This window comes from Chiloscyllium plagiosum, unplaced genomic scaffold, assembly GCF_037043375.1.
Source record: "Chiloscyllium plagiosum isolate Xiang-an unplaced genomic scaffold, Cpla_swu_hap1 HiC_scaffold_48, whole genome shotgun sequence".
NCBI lineage: Eukaryota > Metazoa > Chordata > Chondrichthyes > Orectolobiformes > Hemiscylliidae > Chiloscyllium > Chiloscyllium plagiosum.
In genome coordinates, this window is record NW_028270186.1 from 17757633 (window position 1) to 17777986 (window position 20354).

The following is a 20354-nucleotide window of genomic DNA, read 5'->3' on the forward strand; positions in this document are numbered from 1 at the left end:
ACGGGCCTATCCAAGATAGGCTTAAATGTCCCGAAAGTATCTGACTCTACCACTACTGCTGGCAGTGCATTCCACACACCCACCACTCTCGAGTAAAGAACTTACATCTCCACTAAACCTTCCTCCAATTAACTTAACATTATGCTCCCCTCGTGATACCCACTTCGACCCCAGGAAAAGTCTCTAGCTATCCACTCTATCTGTGCCTCTCATCGTCTTGCACACCTCTCAACCTTCTTCACTCCAATGAGAAAAGCCCTAGCTCCCTCAACCTGTCTTCATATGACCTGCCCTCCAGTCCAGGCAGCATCCTGATAAATCTCCCCCGCACCCTCTCTAAAGCTTCCACATCCTTCCTGTAATGAGGTGACCAGAACTGAATATAGTATTCCGGTTTTGGACATACACAGATTACAGCCCCCCTCTACAAAGTCCTGGAAAGTCACCCATCAAACATATACACCTGGCAGTGCATGTACAGCACAGTATTATATACAGATTACAGCTCCCTCTGCACTGCTGCCCCCCCATCAAACACTCCCAGGACAGGGACAGCACGGGGTTAGATACAGAGTAAAGCTCTCTCTACACTGTCCCCCATCAAACACTCCCAGGACAGGGACAGCACGGGGTTAGATACAGAGTAAAGCTCTCTCTACACTGTCCCCCATCAAACACTCCCAGGACAGGGACAGCACGGGGTTAGATACAGAGTAAAGCTCCCTCTACACTGTCCCCATCAAACACTCCCAGGACAGGGACAGCACAGGGTTAGATACAGAGTAAAGCTCCATCTACACTGTCCCCCATTAAACACTCCCAGGACAGGGACAGCACGGGATTAGATAAACAGTAAAGATCCCTATATTCTGCTTCCAACAAAACTTCTTAATTCAACTTCTGGTACAATTGTAACATTTAAAAGGCATCAAGATGGAAACATGGACTGCAAGGGTTGAGAGGAATATGGACCAAATGCTGACAAATGGGATTAGATTAATTGAAGGTATCTGGTCAGCATGGACGTGTTGGACCGAAGGGTCTGTTTATGTGCTGCGCATCTCTAAGACTATGTGAAAAGCAAGGCCACGGCAGGATTCACATAACCTGGAAACATCCAATCTGAGGCACAGGTTAACAGCAATCGCGGGGAAGGCTCTGGGGCCATGCAATCTGAAACCGCAGGATCCAACATCGTTTCCTCCCCATACACGAGGGGATAGCTATTGACTGGCCTGAACTACAGACCTTTCTTCACAACGTGGAAGGCAAAAATGAGAACGAGCAAACGTAATATCGTTGAATTTCCGAAAGGCTTCTGATAAGATGCACGGTTGCTGGGGTAGTGTTTGAACGTGGAGGGAGGATTGACTAAGACAGAGTTGGGATTAGAGAGAGTACACAACGAATGGGGGACCCTTGGTCAGTGGGATCTTGGTAGGCATGTCCACAGACCCTTGAAGGCAGTTGGACCCAGCGGCACCGAAGATATATTTCCGAGTCGCGGACGGTGAGGGGCTCGGAGGGGAACTTGCAGGGGGGTGGTGTTCCCATGTATCTGCTGCCCCTTGTCCTTCTAGATGGAAGTGGTTAAGGAGGCATATGGGATACTTGCATTTATTAGTGCCGGCATTGAATACAAAGGCTAAGATGGAGCTGTGTACAACGTTTGTAAGGCCACGGCTGGGGTACTGTGTGCAGTTCGGGACACCGCACTATATTACACTGCAGGGGGTGCAGCGGAGATTCACCAGGATGGAGCGATTCAGTTATGAGGAGAGGCTAGATTGGCTGGAATCTTTACCTTCTAGCCACGCAGATTGACAAAGGGACATAGATGGAAGGTGAGGTCAGAGGGGATTTAAGGGAAAAAGGTTCACCGAGCGGGTGGCGAGTGTCTGGAAACCGTAAGCCTCGAGACATTTACCAAATAGGGAGATGCACTCTTGCAACTCCAGAGTGTATGAGGCTACAGGCCAAGTGCTGGGAAATGGGGTAAGAATAGATGGATGGTTTTGATGAGCAGGGCGGACACAGCCTGCTGTAAAACTCGATGTCGAACTGAATGGCCCTGAAGCTGCGACCTTTGTCTTTCGAATCCTGGACTAAAGCCCGAAAGCTAATTTTGAGCGCGATGGCGTTATTGAGAAGCACAAAGACCGCTGAGCAGACCGCCCCGTTTTAAATCCAACCCCCTGTCCGAAAGTGGTGGGAATAATAACCGATTCGGGATAGCAGCAAGAATGGTCCAGCTCTCTGATGCGGTAATGCTACAAGTCCGGCTGCTGCTCTTAGTAACAAACTAGTGAATGACTCACCCATAAAAGCCCCCACGTTGCCGATTAAACTGAAGAGGCAGCTTTCAGGAGGGTACGAACCACACTTACTGTAGAGAACATACAAGAAAACAAGGTAGTCAGTAAGGGAGTCATTTCAACAACTGCTTCCCTTTATTCTCTTGTACCACTGGGACTGCAGCGTACCTGACATCCCTGACCAAAAGCTATTTACACAACAGATTGATGACTGGAGTACCACCAAGATGATTGTCAAAGCTAAGTCTGACATTATCTGCCAGAGGCTGGAAGCACGTTATTCAGAGGTGATGTAAGGGACAGTGGGAGAAAAGAACTGCCTCATTGTTTCCTCCTGTAGGCTGTGCGGTTGTGTATTGTTTATTTTCCCGGTTTATATTCAGTCACGTCAGTGCGTCTTATTTAGTACCAAACAGTGAGGAGGGGACAGTACAGAGAAAACACACAGCAACGGTCGCCCCAAGGGAGTTCACTCACTCCCTCACAAACAACGACGGTCTGCAAACACACCGCTGTCCTGACAGTGGAGAGGGGAGGAGGGGAGTTGTTTTTAATTCTGTCAAGGAATGGGAGCAACCCAGGCTAGGCCAGCGCTTGTTTTCCATTTCTGCCTTCATTAAACCATTGCATTCCACGTGGTGTAGGTTAATACACAATGCTGTTGCGGGGAGTTCCACAGGTCTGACCCAGCGACACTGAAGAAACGGTCGGTAGATTACCGAGTCGGGATTGTGAGGGGCTCGGAGGGGAACTTGCAGGGGGTGGTGTTCCCATGTACCTGCTGCCCCTTGTCCTTCCCGATGGAAGTGGCCGTGGGGTTTGGAAGGTGCTGTCTGAGGAGCCTGGGGGAGTTGCTACAGCACGTCTTGTAGATGGTACCCACTGCTGTTACTGAGCGTCGGGGGGGCTGAGGGAGTGGGGGGTTTGTGGGGGTGGGGACAATCGAGCGGGGGGGCTGCTTTGTCCCTGGATGGTGTCGAGCTTCTCGAGTGTTGTTGGAGCTGCCCCCTCCCCATCCAGGGCAAGTGGGGAGTATTCCCTCACACCCTCCTGACTTGGGCCTTGGAGGGGCAGTGAGTCAATAAATACACGATTCAGGGAAATGAAAAGACTTAGTAGCAATGCAAAAACGCTTATAAAAGGGGGACAGGAAACAATTTAGTTAAATTATAATCAGGTGCAGTTGGGTGCCAAAGAATATTCTCCAATACGGTCAGTTTAACGTTAACAGTGACTGAGTAATATTTCTAAAAACTGACAGAGAGCGCACTGCTCCTGTTGACGATTTAAGATAATTGGCAAAAAGACAACGGGGAGGACAGATGAGGATCATTTTGTGGGAGTTAGTGACCATTGTCAGAGAATTAGTGACCAGCAAATCGAGTGTAAGGGACATAGACTGAATCCGGGGTTGGGGGCTAAACACTGATTAGTTTAATATCAATGGCAGAAGGCCATTATTGATGGAACAGAAAAACATCTAGAAAGCTGAAAAGATTGCCAGGGAATTGGCCTGGATTTGAAGGGGAAGGTCAGGCTTTTCTAACCTTGTTGAATTCTTCAAAGAATGCACAGAAAAGGCAGATTAAAACGAAGCTGCAGGAGGCAGAATACACCCACGATCATCGAAAGACCTCGATGATAAATGCAGTCGCCTCTCCGAGGTTAGGTTTGTGGAGGCAGCGTGTGAGCAGCAGAACGGATATCTAGCTCAGCACAAAGAGGGAACAGGAAGACGGAGGGCTGGAATTGCTGCCGAGAGGAATGTGTTGGGGGGGGAGAGCTGGGTGGTTCCAGTTAACGTGCAGGGGGTGACACAACGCAGCGTGGACCTGCACGGGGTAAAGGAACATCAAACCGAAGTGCGAGGTGCCGGGAAGAGAAGAGGATGGCCACAAATACCTTGGATGTCTAAATATCGAAAGGGGAATGAGCGCCCTGGATACACTAATCGATGACACCAGCACAACGGAAACACAGATTAATCAAAGCGTTGCAAAAAACTGCTTGAATTGCACTGGGGGGGAGGGGGGGGGGATGATTGAAAAGCAGAGAAATTACAACGAACACATATAGACCTCATGAGCACTGCACACCATTCTGGTCTCAATGTTATCTACACAAAACAATCTTGAGGCATGAAAGACGATGCAAATAAAATGAGCTATAATGAAACCCGAATCAAGCAGTTATACTTGGCAGGATAGATTAAAGAGGCTAGGGCTCATTTGTACAGACAAAAGCAGAACTGATCTGCTATCACCTCAGAAACAGAATAAGCCATACATGGAAGATAGTCACCAATAAATTCAATTGGGCCTTGCAGTATTTTCATACAAGCGAGACCCTGATATAGACACTGTCACGGCTCCACAGCGACAGGTAGGCCAGACCCGGTGAGGATGGAAGATTTCCTTCCTGAAAGCAGATTAATGAACGAGATGGGTTTTTGTTGGGGAACCACAACCCATTGATTGTGATCGCGATTAGCGAGACCAGAATTTTGTTCCAGCTGAATTTGGCGGGATTTGAATTTGTGTCCCCAGAGCATTAATCCAGGTTTCTGGATTATAGGCAGCTGGGGTCTCCCAGTCAGTAAGCTGAGGAGACTGGGGCCCTATTATGTCTAAGTACTCAAGAACGACTGTTGAACTTTTAACTTTTATTTCTTTATTTTTGCTAGTTTTCCTAGGAGGACTTGGCAAAGTCTTTTCCCTGGGGTCGGAGAGTCCAGAATTAGCGGCCATAGGTTTAGGGTGAGAGGGGAAAGATATAAAAGAGACCTAAGGGGCAACGTTTTCACACAGAGGGTGGTACGTGTATGGAATGAGCTGCCAGAGGAAGTGGTGGAGGCTGGTACAATTGCAACGTTTAAGAGGCATTTGGATGGGTACATGAATAGGAAGGGTTTGGAGGGATATGGGCCGGGTGCTGGCAGGTGGGACTAGATCGGGTTGGGATATCTGGGTCGGCATGGACGGGTTGGACCGAAGGGTCTGTTTCCATGCTGTACATCTCTATGACTTTAATGTTATCCATCACCTTATTTTTTTTAATGATGCTTTTAACTCTGATTCTCTCTTTTACTACTTTGTACTGTAGCTATTTGTCCCTAAGATGGTACGGTGTGCGGCGACATTGTAGACTTTTACTGTACTCTTGTATTGAGTACACATGACAATAAAATCTACATCAGTTTTATGAGAATACTACTGTTGGCAAAGAGCGTTAAATTATCCAAAGCCTTCTGAGCAAAAGGGAAACTAAATGCGCTCAGTCAAGGCAAAAGGAAATGGTACTCTGAACAAAAGAAAATGGCTGGAACTCAGGAGAAGGCGGAAGTGGGGTTAGGCAGAACTTATTTCTCCCAAATCCTCACTGAAAAGTTCTGATGCAAGGCCCCGCAGGAGATGTGAACCATTTTTCTTACTATGCTGGACTGACAGATCCTGCTGTGCGTGTTTCATTGCAAACGGATATCTATCGGGGGAGGGGGTAAGGTACAGAATAATTGCCCCTACCTGACCAATGGGATATCCTGAACAGTGCAGCAGCTTTTGGGATAGTCCTGTTTCGTTGTCTCCTCTGAGCAGGACTCGTTATACAACCTTGGGGAGCAGGAAGACACAAACCTGGTCAGCAAAGAGCTCAGTTTTCCAGGGCCTACTCGCGCGGACACCACGCACCCCCATTTTCCGGGATGTGGAATCCCAAAGCGCCGCACGTGAGCTTTGAAACCACGAGCATGGAAAGGCCAGAGCAGGCCAGTGGGAAAGTCAAGACGGGGCCGGGCAAATTCAGGAACAGTCACCTCCACACAATAACTCCCATCAACAAACACACCGAGCTAGACCCCATCTACCACCCCAAGAAAAGGATCAGGAAGTGACATCACCACAGGAAGTGACACCACCACAGGAAATGACACCGCCGACCCAAAGAAACCCAAACATATAAATAGAAAGCAGGAATTATCAGCAGTGCTTCGCCTGAGGCCCACTGAAGATGTTACCGAGTAGGGTGACGAAACGTCTGGTAATGAACCTTCCAGCTTAACGAGCAAACCAACATCCAGAATCTCAACCTGAGCTACAAGTCTTCTCAAAACTTGCTAATAACTCTTCACATGATTATGTGACGTGCTGAGGTCACAATCAAATCGAATGGCGGAGCAGGCTCGAGGGACTGAACCAGTTACTGCTGCTCCTAATTCTCACACACGTCGTCCAACGCTGAATGGCGGAAGACCCGGGAAGTAGGAAAACAGGCAGGGATCAGGTGGGAGCAGCAGCGAGTGTGTGGGGGGGGGGGGGGGGGGTCAGGGAATCAGGAGGAGCTAGCTCCTCTGATCACAGACTCTGGAGGGGACGAGAGAGAAGCGGGGAGTCGGAGCAGAAGCAAGGGGCCAGCATGGACAAGGGCAGCATCCAGTCGAGAGGAGGGTCTGTTACCATTTACGTTTTGAGTGGCGGGCAGAGAGTGGGGAGACAACATGAAGACTAACAGTCGATGACGCAGATTCATCTCGACTTTTCCCAACACCCATCCAATTTCCATGGTGTCGCATTTGAGAATCAGCGAGGAATCGGATTTATCACGGCAAACGGGGAATTCTATTTAGATCGTGAACAAAGACTTTGTCGACGGCAGGATGGGCAAATCCAAGCGTGAGTACGGACACAAGCAATGACTCAAACTGAGAAAGTGAACAACGAGATGTAAAAGTGTGTGCAAACCATGTTTTTTTTTTAAAAGAGAAGTCCTATAAATCTTTTACACAATTATTCTGAACACCTTGAATCTTTCACGCGGGATAAAAGATTTGGTATATATTGACAGCCCAAATAAGTTAGTTGCTACACTTTCTTTTCCTTTATTGTTAAATGATTAAAAATTGTGCTGTGTTGTGGCAACAAATGATAGAATAAAATACAGTGAAAAGCTATATTTACTGCAAAATATGTGTGACAATAAATTTGTGGCAAGGTGGCTCAGTGGTTAGCACTGCTGCCTCACAGCACCAGGGTCTCAGGTTCGATTCCAGCCTCGGGCAACTGTCTGTGTGGAGTCTGCACATTCTCCTTGTGTCCGTGTGGGCTTCCTCCGGGTGCTCCGGTTTCCTCCCACAGTCCAAAGATGTGCAGGTTAGGGTGAATTGGCCGTGCTAAATTGCCCGTAGTGTTAGATGCAGGGGAATGGGTCTGGGTGGGTTGCTCTTCGGAGGGTCGGTGTGAACTGGTTGGGCCGAATCTAATCAAAATCAAATCCTAACTGTAATGAAAACTTCCATGTCCCTCCATTATGCCACATTCTGCAAATAATGTTGCGAAACAAGGTTTTAAGTTAAGCACTGGCACGTGGCTCGCACACTATCTTGATCTGATTCATCTGCCAGGTTTTATACGTTACAGCGAGTCGCTCCATTTCAATTTGGGTCATTTTCTCTATCCTCGGTATTTGCTGCGTTCTTTTCTCAAGGTCTGCTTCTTTAAATAATGATATTGCCTCTTTAATTTAATCACCTAACAAAGGACTTCCCTCAAAAAAAAACTCAACAGGGACCACAGAAGGTTTTTTTAAAAAAAAAATCACCGTGACAGAAATATATTGCATCGAACCAACTCCTTATTTAAAATTCGAACAAATCTACACTGCAGTGCGTGACGTTGCAGCTGTATAGGACATTGGTTGGGCCACTTTTGCAGTATTGCGCTAAATTCCGGTATCCCTGCTATAGGTAAGACGTTAGGAGAAAGTGAGGACTGCAGATGCTGGAGATCAGAGCTGAAAATGTGTTGCTGGAAAAGCGCAGCAGGTCAGGCAGCACCTGAAGAAGGGCTTATGTCCGAAACGTCGATTTCCCCTGCTCCTTGGATGCTGCCTGACCTGCTGTGCTTTTCCAGCAACACATTTTTCATAGGTAAGACGTTGTTAAAGGGTGCAGAAAAGATTTATAAAGATGTTGCCAGAGTTGGAAGGTTTGAGCTACAGGGAGAGGCCAAATAGGTTGGGGCAATTTTCCCTGGAGCGTCGGAGTCTGATGGGTGACCTTATAGAGGTTTATAAAATCATGAAGGGCAATGGGTAGGGCAAATAGCCTAAAGGTTTTTCCCCCAGGGTAGAGGAATACAAAATTAGAGGGCACAGATTTATGGTGAGGGGGGAAAGATATGAAAGCGACCTGCGGCGTGACGTTTTCAGACACAGGGTAGTGCATGTGTGGAACAAGCTGCCCAAGGAGGTGGTGTGGGGTAGATACAATTACAACATTAAAAAGGCATTTGGATGAGTATATAAATAGGAACGATTTGTCAGGACATGGGCCATATGCTGGCAAATGAGACTCGATCAGTTTAGGATATGTGGTCAGCATGTGCGAGTTGGACCAAAAGTTCTGTTTCGGTGCTGTACATCTCTATTATTACATCCTTCTTTCATGTGCAAACATGCAACCCGCAAGATAACCTAGGCGTGCCTCAGCAAACAGTTCTTTCAGACAACTACAACAGAACGCCACCATCAAACGCATCTTCCCCTCATTTCGCAGGAACTGCTCCCTCTGGGACACCCTAGTGCATTCCTCAATTATCACCAACGCCACCCGCACTTCCCAACACCACCTCCCTGCTCACCACCCAAGAGCCTGAACAGTAGTTCCAGATGAAGCAGCATTTCGTCTGTACCTCTTTCAATCTGGTCGACTGTACCCATTGTCTGCTCTACGTTGGAGAAACCAAACTCGGGCTGCGTGACCACTTTGCGGAACACCTCCAGTCAGTGCGCAAGCATGACCCTGACCTTCCTGTAGCCATGATGTGGAGATGCCGGTGTTGGACTGGGGTGTACAATGTTAAAAATCACACAACACCAGGTTATAGTCCAACAGGTTTCATTGGAAGCAACACTAGCTTTCGGAGCGACGCTCCTTCGTCAGGTGATAGTGGAGGGCTCGATCGTAACACAGAATTTATAGCAAGAATTTACAATGTGATGTAACTGAAATTATACGTTGAAAAATTGATTGTCTGTTAAGCCTTTCATCTGTTCGAATACAGTGATAGTTTCACTTCTTTCATGTGTAAATCACAAAACCCTTTTTTTTTAAAAAGTTGAATTCTCTGTTGCACTATCACTGTATTCGAACAGATGAAAGGTTTAACAGACAATCAATTTTTCAACGTATAATTCCAGTTACATCACATTGTAAATTCTTGCTATAAATTCTGTGTTACGATCGAGCCCTCCACTATCACCTGACGAAGGAGCGTCGCTCCGAAAGCTAGTGTGCTTCCAATTAAACCTGTTGGACTCTAACCTGGTGGTGTGTGATTTTTGACTTCCTGTAGCCAGTTAGTTTAAAACAGCATCCTGCTCGCATGCCCACTTGTCTGTCCTTGGCATGCTGCAAAGCTCCTGTGAATCACCACGCCAACTGGAGGAACAACATCCCATCTTCAGACTAGGCACTTTACAACCTTCTGGACTTAATATGGAGTTCAATACCTTTGGATTGTGAACCCACTCCCATTCCTTCTCTCTCTCTCTCTCTCTCTCTCCTGGCTTTACTTGTTATATTCTCAGTCACCATGTCCTCTCTCCCCTGCCCCCACCACAGTCAGACTGTGTCCGTTCTTTCCAGCCTAGCGGTTAGACACACCATCGTTCTGCTATTCTCAATTTCGATCGCTTACTCTGTACGATCAGCACCCTTTCTCCACCGGCACTCCACCCTCACTCTCCCACTATAGCATAAATGCTGTCCCCTCCCACACTTCACACCAGATCTGATGAAGAGTCATCTAAACTTGAAACTAGCTATCTGTATGTCGTGAAAGGGTTCAGAAAAGATTTACAAGGATGTTGCCAGGGATGGAGGATTTGAGCCATGGGGAGAGGCTGAACAGGCTGGGGCTGTTTTCCCTGGAGCGTCGGAGGCTGAGGGGTGACCTTATAGAGGTTTATAAAATCATGAGGGGGCATGGATAGGATAAATAGACAAATCTTTTCCCTGGGGTGGGGGAGTCCAGAACTAGAGGGGCATAGGTTTAGGGTGAGAGGGGAAAGATATAAAAGAGATCCAAGGGGCAACTTTTTCCACGCAGAGGGTGGTACGTTTATGGAATGAGCTGCCAGAGGAAGTGGTGGAGGCTGGTACAACTGCAACATTTAAGAGGCATTTGGATGGGTATATGAACATTCTGGATTAGTGGTGCTGGAAAAGCACAACAGTTCAGGCAGCATCCAAGGAACAGCAAAATCGACGTTTCGGGCAAAAGCCCTTCATCAGGAAAATGGCTTTTGCCCGAAATGGCGATTTTACTACTCCTCGGATGCTGCCTAAACTGCTGTGCTTTTCCAGCACCACTGATCCAGAATCTGGTTTCCAGCATCTGCAGTCATTGTTTTTACCTGGGTATAGGAAGGGTTTGGAGGGATACGGGCCGGGTGCTGGCAGGTGGGACTAGATTGGGTTGGGATATCTGGGTCGGCATGGACGCGTTGGACTGAAGGGTCTGTTTCCGTGCTGTACATCTCTATGACTCTATGAAAGCTTGTATTTTCAAATAAGCCTGTTGGACTATAACTGGTGATTTTTAACCAGTCCAACCTCAGACTCAAAACGCGAGGTTGCTCTCTCTCTTTCTCTCTCCATGGATACTGCCTGACCTGCTGTGCTCTCCAGCATTTGGCGGTTCCAGTACATATTCCAGCATCTGCAATAATTTGCTTCTCCAGTGCTTGCAAGAGCCGAGTGTCCAGAGGGAGTTGTGTTGAAAGGAGAGAGAGTCCCTGGCTCTTGAGCCAGAGGCTCAGGGGATTTGAGCATCCCCACCACCTCAAGAGCTTGACGGGTCTGGGAAAGTTTGGACAGAACTTGGCCTAACGAGGTCAGGCGTCGACCTTCGTTATCCCTGCCGACAAAGGGCAGGCTGCAAGAGGAGGGGAGACTTCTGGCCAGCTTGTGACACTGCAGCCTGCCCGTGCACGTTGACACAGGAGCACAAGAGCCATGGCCAAACGGTCACTCGTCACTGACCGTAAATGCTGAGACGCAACAAGGAGACCGCCAAATTCAATTCCGAATCAAGCAGGGAATGTTAAAAAAAAAAACACACGCAAAACCGTGTACGCACAGACACAACAGTCATGTGCCTCAGTACAGCTGCAAACTTACTTGGGCGGAAAAGATTGAAAGGTATTCCTTAAGGCTTATTTCTTGCTTGTTTAACATTTAAACACAGGCTGCGAATAGGGCCCGATTTCAAGCCAAAAGATTGATTCCAATAGAAGGGGGAGGGAGAAAGAATCACACTGAATTTATCGACACTGCTATGAGTATAAGCTCCGAGAGATGGGGGGGGGGGAAAAGTAGAGCGTTAGACCCCGAGCAATGATTATTTTGCGACCACTCCAGCAGACGTAATCGTTTACACAGCGCGCACGCAGGATGTTTTGCCAGCTGCTCTGATCCTGGCGGCAGCAACGGTATTTTCCACTCTTCCAGCCCCCCCCCCCCTCAATCCTTCCCTGGAAATCACCGCCACGACCTCTTTGCCAAGGGCGAGCCCCCAATCTCACCGGGATCGGGGGGCGGGGGGGGGCAAGAGGGGAGAAACGAAATCGGAAACAACCGTACCAGTTCTCGACGGGACACACGTGGTGGTTCATCACTGCCATCGCGTAGCTGAAAGAAGGAAAACATTTAGTCGTCGGGGGGCGAGACAGGAACTGCAGCACTGCGGTTCAGTTAAGGCCACACATACCCAGGTCTACAGTATCAGTTCCTGTGAAGGCGTAGACTAATCTTATCACCTTAAGCCGAGTGCATTGGATTAAAGGCTTCAGTACAAATAAGACACAGAGATTCCACATTTGACACTGGTGCTGGGATTTCCCCCCCCCCCCTCTAGTTTCAGCCAACCCTACAGGCTGGAGGCCTCACACCTTTTACCTCACCTGACCCTCAGTCCCTGTTTTCCCTGCAAGAATTGATCAGGCCATGATTGGTTCTAAGCTGGGGAACTCCAGGCGCCACCTTTACAAGGATATTGTCAGGGTTGGGGGATCTGAGCTACAGGGAGAGGCTGAACAGGCCGGGGCTGCTTTCCCTGGAGCGTCGGAGGCTGAGGGGGTGACCTTATAGAGGTTTATAAAATCATGAGGGACATGGAGAGGATAAATAGGCAAAGTCTTTTCCTTGGAGTCGGGGAGAGTCCAGAACTAGAGGGACATAGGTTTAGGGTGAGGGGGGAAAGATATAAAAGAGACCTAAGGGGCAACTTTTTCACGCAGAGGGTGGTACGTGTATGGAATGAGCTGCCAGAGGAAGTGGTGGAGGCTGGTACAATTGCAACATTTAAGAGGCATTTGGATGGGTATATGAATAGGAAGGGTTTGGAGGGATACGGGCCAGGTGCTGGCAGGTGGGACTAGATTGGGTTGGGATATCTGGTCGGCATGGACGGGTTGGACCGAAGGTCTGTTTCCGTGCTGTTCATCTCTATGACTCTATTTCAACCAGTTCCTCCTCAACAAAGCATCTTGCAGTCAGATTTTTTAAAAAAATCTTTCATCACATGGGAGCAAGCCCAATGTTTCCTGCCATTTCCTAGTTGCTCTTCAACTGAGTGGCTTGCTGGGCAGTTAAGAGTCAACTACATCACTCTGTCAGAGTCATGGAGTTATTCAGCTGGAAACAGATCCTTCGGTCCATGCTGACCCAGATATCCCTACCCAATCTAGTCCCACCTGCCAGCACCCGGCCCATATCCCTCCAAACCCTTCCTATTCATATACCCATCCAGATGCCTCTTAAATGTTACAATTGTACCAGCCTCCACCACTTCCTCTGGCAGCTCATTCCATACACGTACCACCCTCTGTGTGAAAACGTTGCCCCTTAGGTCTCTTTTATATCTTTCCCCTCTCACCCTAAACCTATGCCCCTCTAGTTCTGGACTCCCCCACCCCAGGGAAAAGACCTTGTCCATTTATCCTATCCATGCCCCCTCATGATTTTATAATCCTCTATAAGGTCCCCCCTCAGCCTCCGACGCTCCAGGGAAAACAGCCCCAGCCTGTTCAGCCTCTCCCTATAGCTCAAACCCTCCAACCCTGACGACACCCTTGTCAATCTTTTCTGAACCCTTTCAAGTTTCACAACATCCTTCCGATAGGCCAGAATTGCGCGCAGTATTCCAATAGTACCCTAACCAATGCCCTGTACAGCCGCAACATGACCTCCCAACTCCTGTACTCAATACTCTGACCAATAAAGGAAAGCATACCAAACGCCTTCTTCACTATCCTATCTACCTGCGACTCCACTTTCAAGGAGCTATGAACCTGCACCCCTAGCGGTCTGTTCTGGCCAGGGTGCATGAGCACTGCACGTTTCTTTCCCTTAATGATTTTTTGCAACATTGCAGTCACCATGACCGAGTCAAGCTTTGAATTCTAGACTTTTGTTTTAAATTGACTGAACTGAAATTCATCGAGTCACTGTGCCGGGATGACAAGTTCAGCGACATTCACAGCATTACCCGTCTGGAACAGCAATCTAAACACTGTTTGTACAACAGAGTCTTTGCTTGTGTTCGGCATGTTGGTACACTGCATGTAGGAGAGGGGGTATTGAGGCCTTCAGCCTACTCCTATATGTGTGGGTCAGCTGTGGCATTGCGCACTGGTCAACTGTGTTCGAGACCAGTGAGAGAACTCTCCAGGAGCAACAGTGGCTCAGTGGTTAGCACTGCTGCCTCACAGCGCCAGGGACCCAGGTTCGATTCCCACCTCGGGCGCCTGTCTGGGTGGAGTTTGCACGTCCTTCCCTCCCTCCCCCCCCCAAAAAAGTCAGGAGTTAATGCTGACTAGACGAATGGGTCTGGATGGGTTACTGTTCGGAGGTGTGGTGTGGATTTGTTGGGCTGAAGGGCCTGTTCCACACTGTGGAAATTCTAATCCTGCTTTGAGAACTACTAAGAGGATATAGTGAGGGCTGCAAATGCTGGAGATCAGAGCTGAAAATGTGTTGCTGGAAAAGCGCAGCAGGTCAGGCAGCATCCAAGGAACAGGAGAATCGACGTTTCGGGCATACCTGAAGAAGGGTTTATGCCCGAAACGTCGATTCTCCTGTTCCTTGGATGCTGCCTGACCTGCTGCGCTTTTCCAGCAACACATTTTCAGCAGTTGAGAACTACTAAACAGAGATAGTACAGGTTGGAGGATTTGAACTACAGGGAGAGGCTAAACAGGCTGGGGCTGTTTTCCCTGGAGCGTCAGAGGCTGAGGGGTGAACTTATAGAGGTTTATAAAATTATGAGGGGCATGGATAGGATAAATAGACAGTCTTTTCCTTGGGGTCGGGGAGTCCAGAACTAGAGGGGCATAGGTTTAGGGTGAGAGGAGAAAAAATGTAAAAGAGACCAAAGGGGCAACTTTTTCACGCAGAGGGTGGTGTGTGTATGGAATGAGCTGCCAGAGGAAGTGGTGGAGGCTGGTACAATTGCAACATTTAAGAGGCATCTGGATGGGTATATGAATAGGAAGGGTTTGGAGGGATATGGGCCGGGTGCTGGCAGGTGGGACTAGATTGGGTTGAGATATCTGGTCGGGTTGGACCGAAGGGTCTGTTTCCACGCTGTACATCTCTGTGACTCTATTTACATAATCCTTAGTAGCTTGGTTCAGGGATTCTTGTAAATAGACTCAGGCTCTCAAATGCCATGACCATCAGTCCATAAAAGACTGCAGACATTTGGCAATCTCTGTTCACATGCTGGTCAGACAAAACACATGGTTTGGAAAGTATGTGCCTACTCAAAGTTGCAGTAAGGTACACAGGAGACTGAAGAAGCACACAATCATTTGGGCGGCACGGTGGCACAGTGGTTAGCACTGCTGCCTCACAGCACCAGAGACCCGGGTTCAGTTCCCACCTCAGGCGACTGACTGTGTGGAGTTTGCACGTTCTCCCCGTGTCTGCGTGGGTTTCCTCCAGGTGCTCCGGTTTCCTCCCACAGTCCAAAGATGTGCAGGGTCAGGTGAATTGGCCGTGCTAAATTGCCCGTAGTGTTAGGTAAGGGGTAAATGTAGGGGTATGGGTGGGTTGCGCTTCGGCAGGTCGGTGTGGACTTGTTGGGCCGAAGGGCCTGTTTCCACACTGTAATCTAATCTAATCTAATCATTCATCCTTAATTACACTGGGCATTACAACTGCCTACAGTGACCCAGGATAAGGGGGAGAACATAGGAACAACATAGGTTTTGGTATTGTAATGGGACCAGACCTGACTCCCTACAAATATATTAAAAAGCATATATAAAAACACACACTTTATTCAAACACTATAATTAAAAAGAACTTGGGATAACTCAACTCTCCTGGAAAACAAAACTGAATAATAGACACAGTAACTATAACTAATTAACTGTTCCAATATTGTGTTAACTAAATTGCGTTTTGCTTAACATCTTGCTTAACTTAATTGCAGCTGGAACACAGCACCTGATATTTGCCTTTAAAATAAGAAAATGTCAAAGTCTAGGCTACCTTCTTAATATATTTGGAAGGGGTCTGGTCTGTGTCCCATAATCATACCCTTGGCAAAAAGGCAAAGGAACACAGAAGTGTTAGCAAATTGGACTACATTAATTTAGGATATCTGGTCGGCATGGATGAATTGGACTGAAGGGTCAGTTTTCATGCTGTACATCTAGCTCTATGACTCACATGCAGTTCTCCAATCCTGGAAGAAAAAAAAAGTCAAAAGATAATTCTGAAAGAAAACTCAGAGCGTACCAGCCGGGAGAGATTCACTACATTCCAACCCTACTAAGACCCCAGCAACAACTGCTGAAAGCTAACTAGAAATCCTGGAGCTCAGAGCTTGACCACACCCATCCAGGCTGCTTCTATTGTTCCAACCTTTTAAAAAAAAAAATCCAAGGCCTCACAATCTTCTCATAGACTGCTCAGCACCTGTCCCCCAATCTCTCTGTCTAAAACAAACTAGGACAAAACGCAACTCTTCTAGCCCAGCATCGTTACAGTATTAGATGTCCAAGTTTGGCTGGGTTGTAAGCCCCAGGCTAGGTTCACACATTAAAAACCTCGCCTTCGTCAACCACTCCAATGGCATCCATCTGAACGCTTTTGCTACCCATTCCCCGGCTCCATTTTCAGCACACTCCATTCCTTCCCACCACCTGTGAAACCAACAGGCCACCCTTACAAAACACTGCAGATGCTGGAAATCTAAAACACCAAGTGTCGGAGAAACCCAGCCTTTTTTGGGGGGGGGTAGGTCAGAGTGAACCTTTTGAGCCTGATCATTAGCTGACCAGCAGCACACTTGCCAATTGAGTTCAGAAACTGACTTACAACCTAGAGTTCTGTAAGGGGTAAGGAAATGTCGCTGAGCACATTGTGCCATTTGGCAATCTGCAAAGCCTCAGCTTCTTCTATTTGTTACAGAAGGTGGGGCAGGGGAGAAACAACATTTAAATAGAGTATATCCGCCTAACGCATCACTTATGTTGATGGTATACCTCCTGTTTTACTTTAAAAAAAGTAATTTACAAGTTTGAAATTCAGTTTTACGCCTCATGTTAAATGAAGTCCCAGGATCAGTAAAACAGAGTAAAATGCACTCTTTCAGCAAAAACAACCTCAAATCTTCAACAAACACAGATCAGACAGTTATGCAGCTGGAAACTGGTCAGCTAAAAAAAAAACACAGCAGCCCTGGGATGAGGGGGCTCCCTGACATTGATAACTGGCCAGAAGGAGCAGGCGCAGTTCGACCAGCCGTCCGCCGGCCGTGCGAGCAGGCGCAATCCGCGGGCTGACCAGGTGCCGGGCGGGGACGGCCGCTGACCGAGGGAGCAAGCGCAGTTCGGCCAGCCGTCCGCCGGCCGTGCGAGCAGGCGCAATCCGCGGGCTGACCAGGTGCCGGGCGGGGACGCCCGCTGACCGAGGGAGCAAGCGCAGTTCGGCCGGCCGCGCGAGCAGGCGCAATCCGCGGGCTGACCAGGTGCCGGCCGGCCGCTGACCGAGGGAGCAAGCGCAGTTCGGCCAGCCGTCCGCCGGCCGGGCGAGCAGGCGCAATCCGCGGGCTGACCAGGTGCCGGGCGGGGACGGCCGCTGACCGGGGGAGCAAGCGCAGTTCGGCCAGCCGTCCGCCGGCCGGGCGAGCAGGCGCAGTCCGGCCAGCCGGGGTGTCAAGGCAACGGCCGCAATGAGGAGGATCCGAGTGAGGAGAGCGACGGGGAGGCAAGCTGAAAGCAAATTCCCCCGATCCCCAGATAAATAACCGACGAGGAGCAGGAGGTGCAGACTACTCACACGATCCATATGCCGGTGATGGAGAAGGCGGACAGGCTGACGGGCAGGATCAGCCACGCAGTCATCGGGAAGCCCTCCGCCGGACACTCGGGAGGAGGGGGGGGTGAAGAGAGAGGTGAAGGAGGGAGAAGGCCACCTCCCCGCTCCCTCCCTCAAACACACACTCACCAGAGAGAGCTGCTTCCCCTCCTCCCCGGGACCCAGGCCGGCTCCGCTCGCCACCTCACACACTGCCCGCTCATGGCCAGACCCGTCTCTCTCTCTCCCTCCACAACCCCCCGTTCCCCACTGCGCAAGCGCACCTCTCCTGGGAAGGACCGGGGGGGAGGAAAGAAACTACAACTCCCAGCCTGCACCGAGGCAGTACGCAATGACGCAACATGGGAACGCGATTACCGCATGGGTTGGGGACCAGCGTCTATGTTGCCTTTCCTGTCGAGTACAAATGGTTACGTCGCTGAGCGCCTGCGTCCTAGCTGCAGGCATGCACCTGAACTTCTCATCTCCTGGCATTTTAAATTCTGGGTCATAACACCTAAGGCTATAAGGCCTGCTGCTGGAGAATGGGACTAGCGTAGATTTAGTGATACCGACTCCGTGGGTTGAAAGGTTTCTTACTTTATGTTTCCATACCGACCTCCCCATGGGACACTGTTCAAATGAAGCTCAAGTGATGGCACTGCCACCTATGGTTTAGTCACTCGTCACACATCAAGGGCTCCATCCGCAGGTCAAGTACAACTTTTTAGGTACACCTCTGGGGCAGATGGGACTTGGAATCTGTGCCTCCTGGTAGGGCCACTGCCTCTGCACCACAACAGCCCAGATATTTTCCGATCAACCTGTAGGGAAATGTCATTACACACCTCTGAGGCAGGTCAGAGAATGTTCAAACGAGGATGATCTCTGGTATGGAGGGATTGCCCAGTTAAACAGGTTGGGATTCTACTCATTAGCGTTTAGAATGAGGTGATAAGGGAAGCTTGACACAGTAACAACCGATTCTAGAGCCAGAGGGCATAGTGCCAGAAACAAAGGATCTGCCAATTTAAGATTGAGAGGAGGAATTCCTCCACTCAAAGGACTGAGTGTCTTTGGAACTTCCTTCCACACAGTTGTAGGGCGAGAGTCCTTCTTGTCATTTACGGCCCAGGGAGATTCTTGTAGGAGCAAATTACTGCAGATGCTGGAATCCATACTGAAAAACAAAATGCTGGAACTCTCAGGTCAGGCAGCATCCATGGAAAGAGAGCAGCTTGATCAATATGGAAACCAAGGGTAACAAGCTTAAGGGGGCCCTATGGACTTGAACCATGGGGCCTGGGTCTCCTGGCCCAAAATGAAGAACACTACCACTGCACAAGAGGACAATTTCAGATTATAGCCTCTGCTCCCATTTATTTTGCATTGTCAGTGGTGACTATTTTCCATTTACACCTCTTCTAGACATATTTGTTTTACTTGTCCTCTTACACTATTTTATCAAACAATGACTATTGTTTGCTCTCCTTCCCCACTTCTACTTAACACATGTAACTTCTATACTCTCCCAGGTGATCAATCTCAAATGCATGCAACTTTAATTTCTTCAAAGTCTCTAGAAGAAATTAAGTAACTTAGATTTCAGATGTCCAGCATTCAGTCTTTTCTATTCAAAGGGCCAAGGCCACCCTATGCTCTTTGGGAGAGAGATTTATGTACACACCTCCACAGGTCTATGTTCCTGAATTAATTTCACAATTACTGCAGTTCCATTTATATTGCTGTTCCTCATAACAGGGTAAATTACTTCAGTTCTCAGTGTTGAATTCCAACCAGAAGCCTATTTTTGTGTTCTCTTGAAGTCCATCAGTCTTCAGCATTTACCACAAGTTGGTCCACAAACTACTAACTATTGCTATGCAGAGCAAAAAAAAAACTATATTCTAATACTAAACCAGAAGGCACTTCACTATCTCTCTCCAGTTCACTTCTGCTCATTTATTTGAGCTTATAGCTCCATTATCACTTTAATCAGTGGGGGTCTAAAAGTTGTTGAGTTTGTCTCATGCTTTCCAAAATGCCTTTCAAATGTCCAAATACATAGCATGAGCAGCACATTTAGCCATTAAAAGTGACGTTTTAGTAGACTAGCAAGCCACCCTATTATAGTTTTGAAATCCCAAATGATTAAATTAGAATATTAATGCCTTTAGTTAAGAACTCCTATTCTTGTCTGGTCAGCCGGCATTTGTTAAGATTGTCAAGAGTTACAAATCACACCAGGTTACAGTCCAACAGTTTTATTTGCAGTTAATAGCTTTTGGAGTACTGCTCCTTCAGGTAGCTGTGGAGCAGGACCTTACAATCCAGTTAGCAGACAAAGGAGCAGCACTTGAAAAGAGTACTTTCCAATAAATCTTTTGGACTGTTACCTGGCAAATTTTAACTGTCCACCCCAGTCATTTCACACCAGAGTAGTGTCTCAGACATTTATCAATCTGCCTCAAATGGAAGTGCATTTTTATTCCTTAACCCACATGCTTACTTGTAAAACCATTGACAACTGGTTTCAGACTGAACACAACCAGGGGAAGGTAGACAATTCAGCTACCTGAGCTGCTGTTCCAAGTACAATCATGACTGATCTCAAACTTTCCTGCCTGCTCCCCATTAATTCAATTAAATGTACCTCAAATGTATGTTGCCCTGGC

At 48.2% G+C, this 20354-nt stretch overlaps 1 protein-coding gene across 2 annotated transcripts in view; it reads right to left on the bottom strand.

Annotated features, from left to right (window-relative positions):
* tmem150aa (transmembrane protein 150Aa) overlaps positions 1-17927 on the bottom strand; it is a 38194-nt gene extending 20267 nt beyond the window's left edge. For both annotated transcript variants that reach the window (XM_087984422.1, XM_043681633.2), the window contains exons 1-4: positions 17662-17927; positions 11953-12000; positions 5837-5923; positions 2319-2386 (exon numbers count right to left, since the gene is read on the bottom strand). In XM_087984422.1, coding sequence (XP_087840548.1) covers positions 2319-2386; positions 5837-5923; positions 11953-12000; positions 17662-17726 — 268 coding nt within the window. In that variant the 5' untranslated portion in view covers positions 17727-17927. The remainder of the gene's footprint in view (positions 1-2318; positions 2387-5836; positions 5924-11952; positions 12001-17661) is intronic.
* Positions 17928-20354: the final 2427 nt, after the last annotated feature.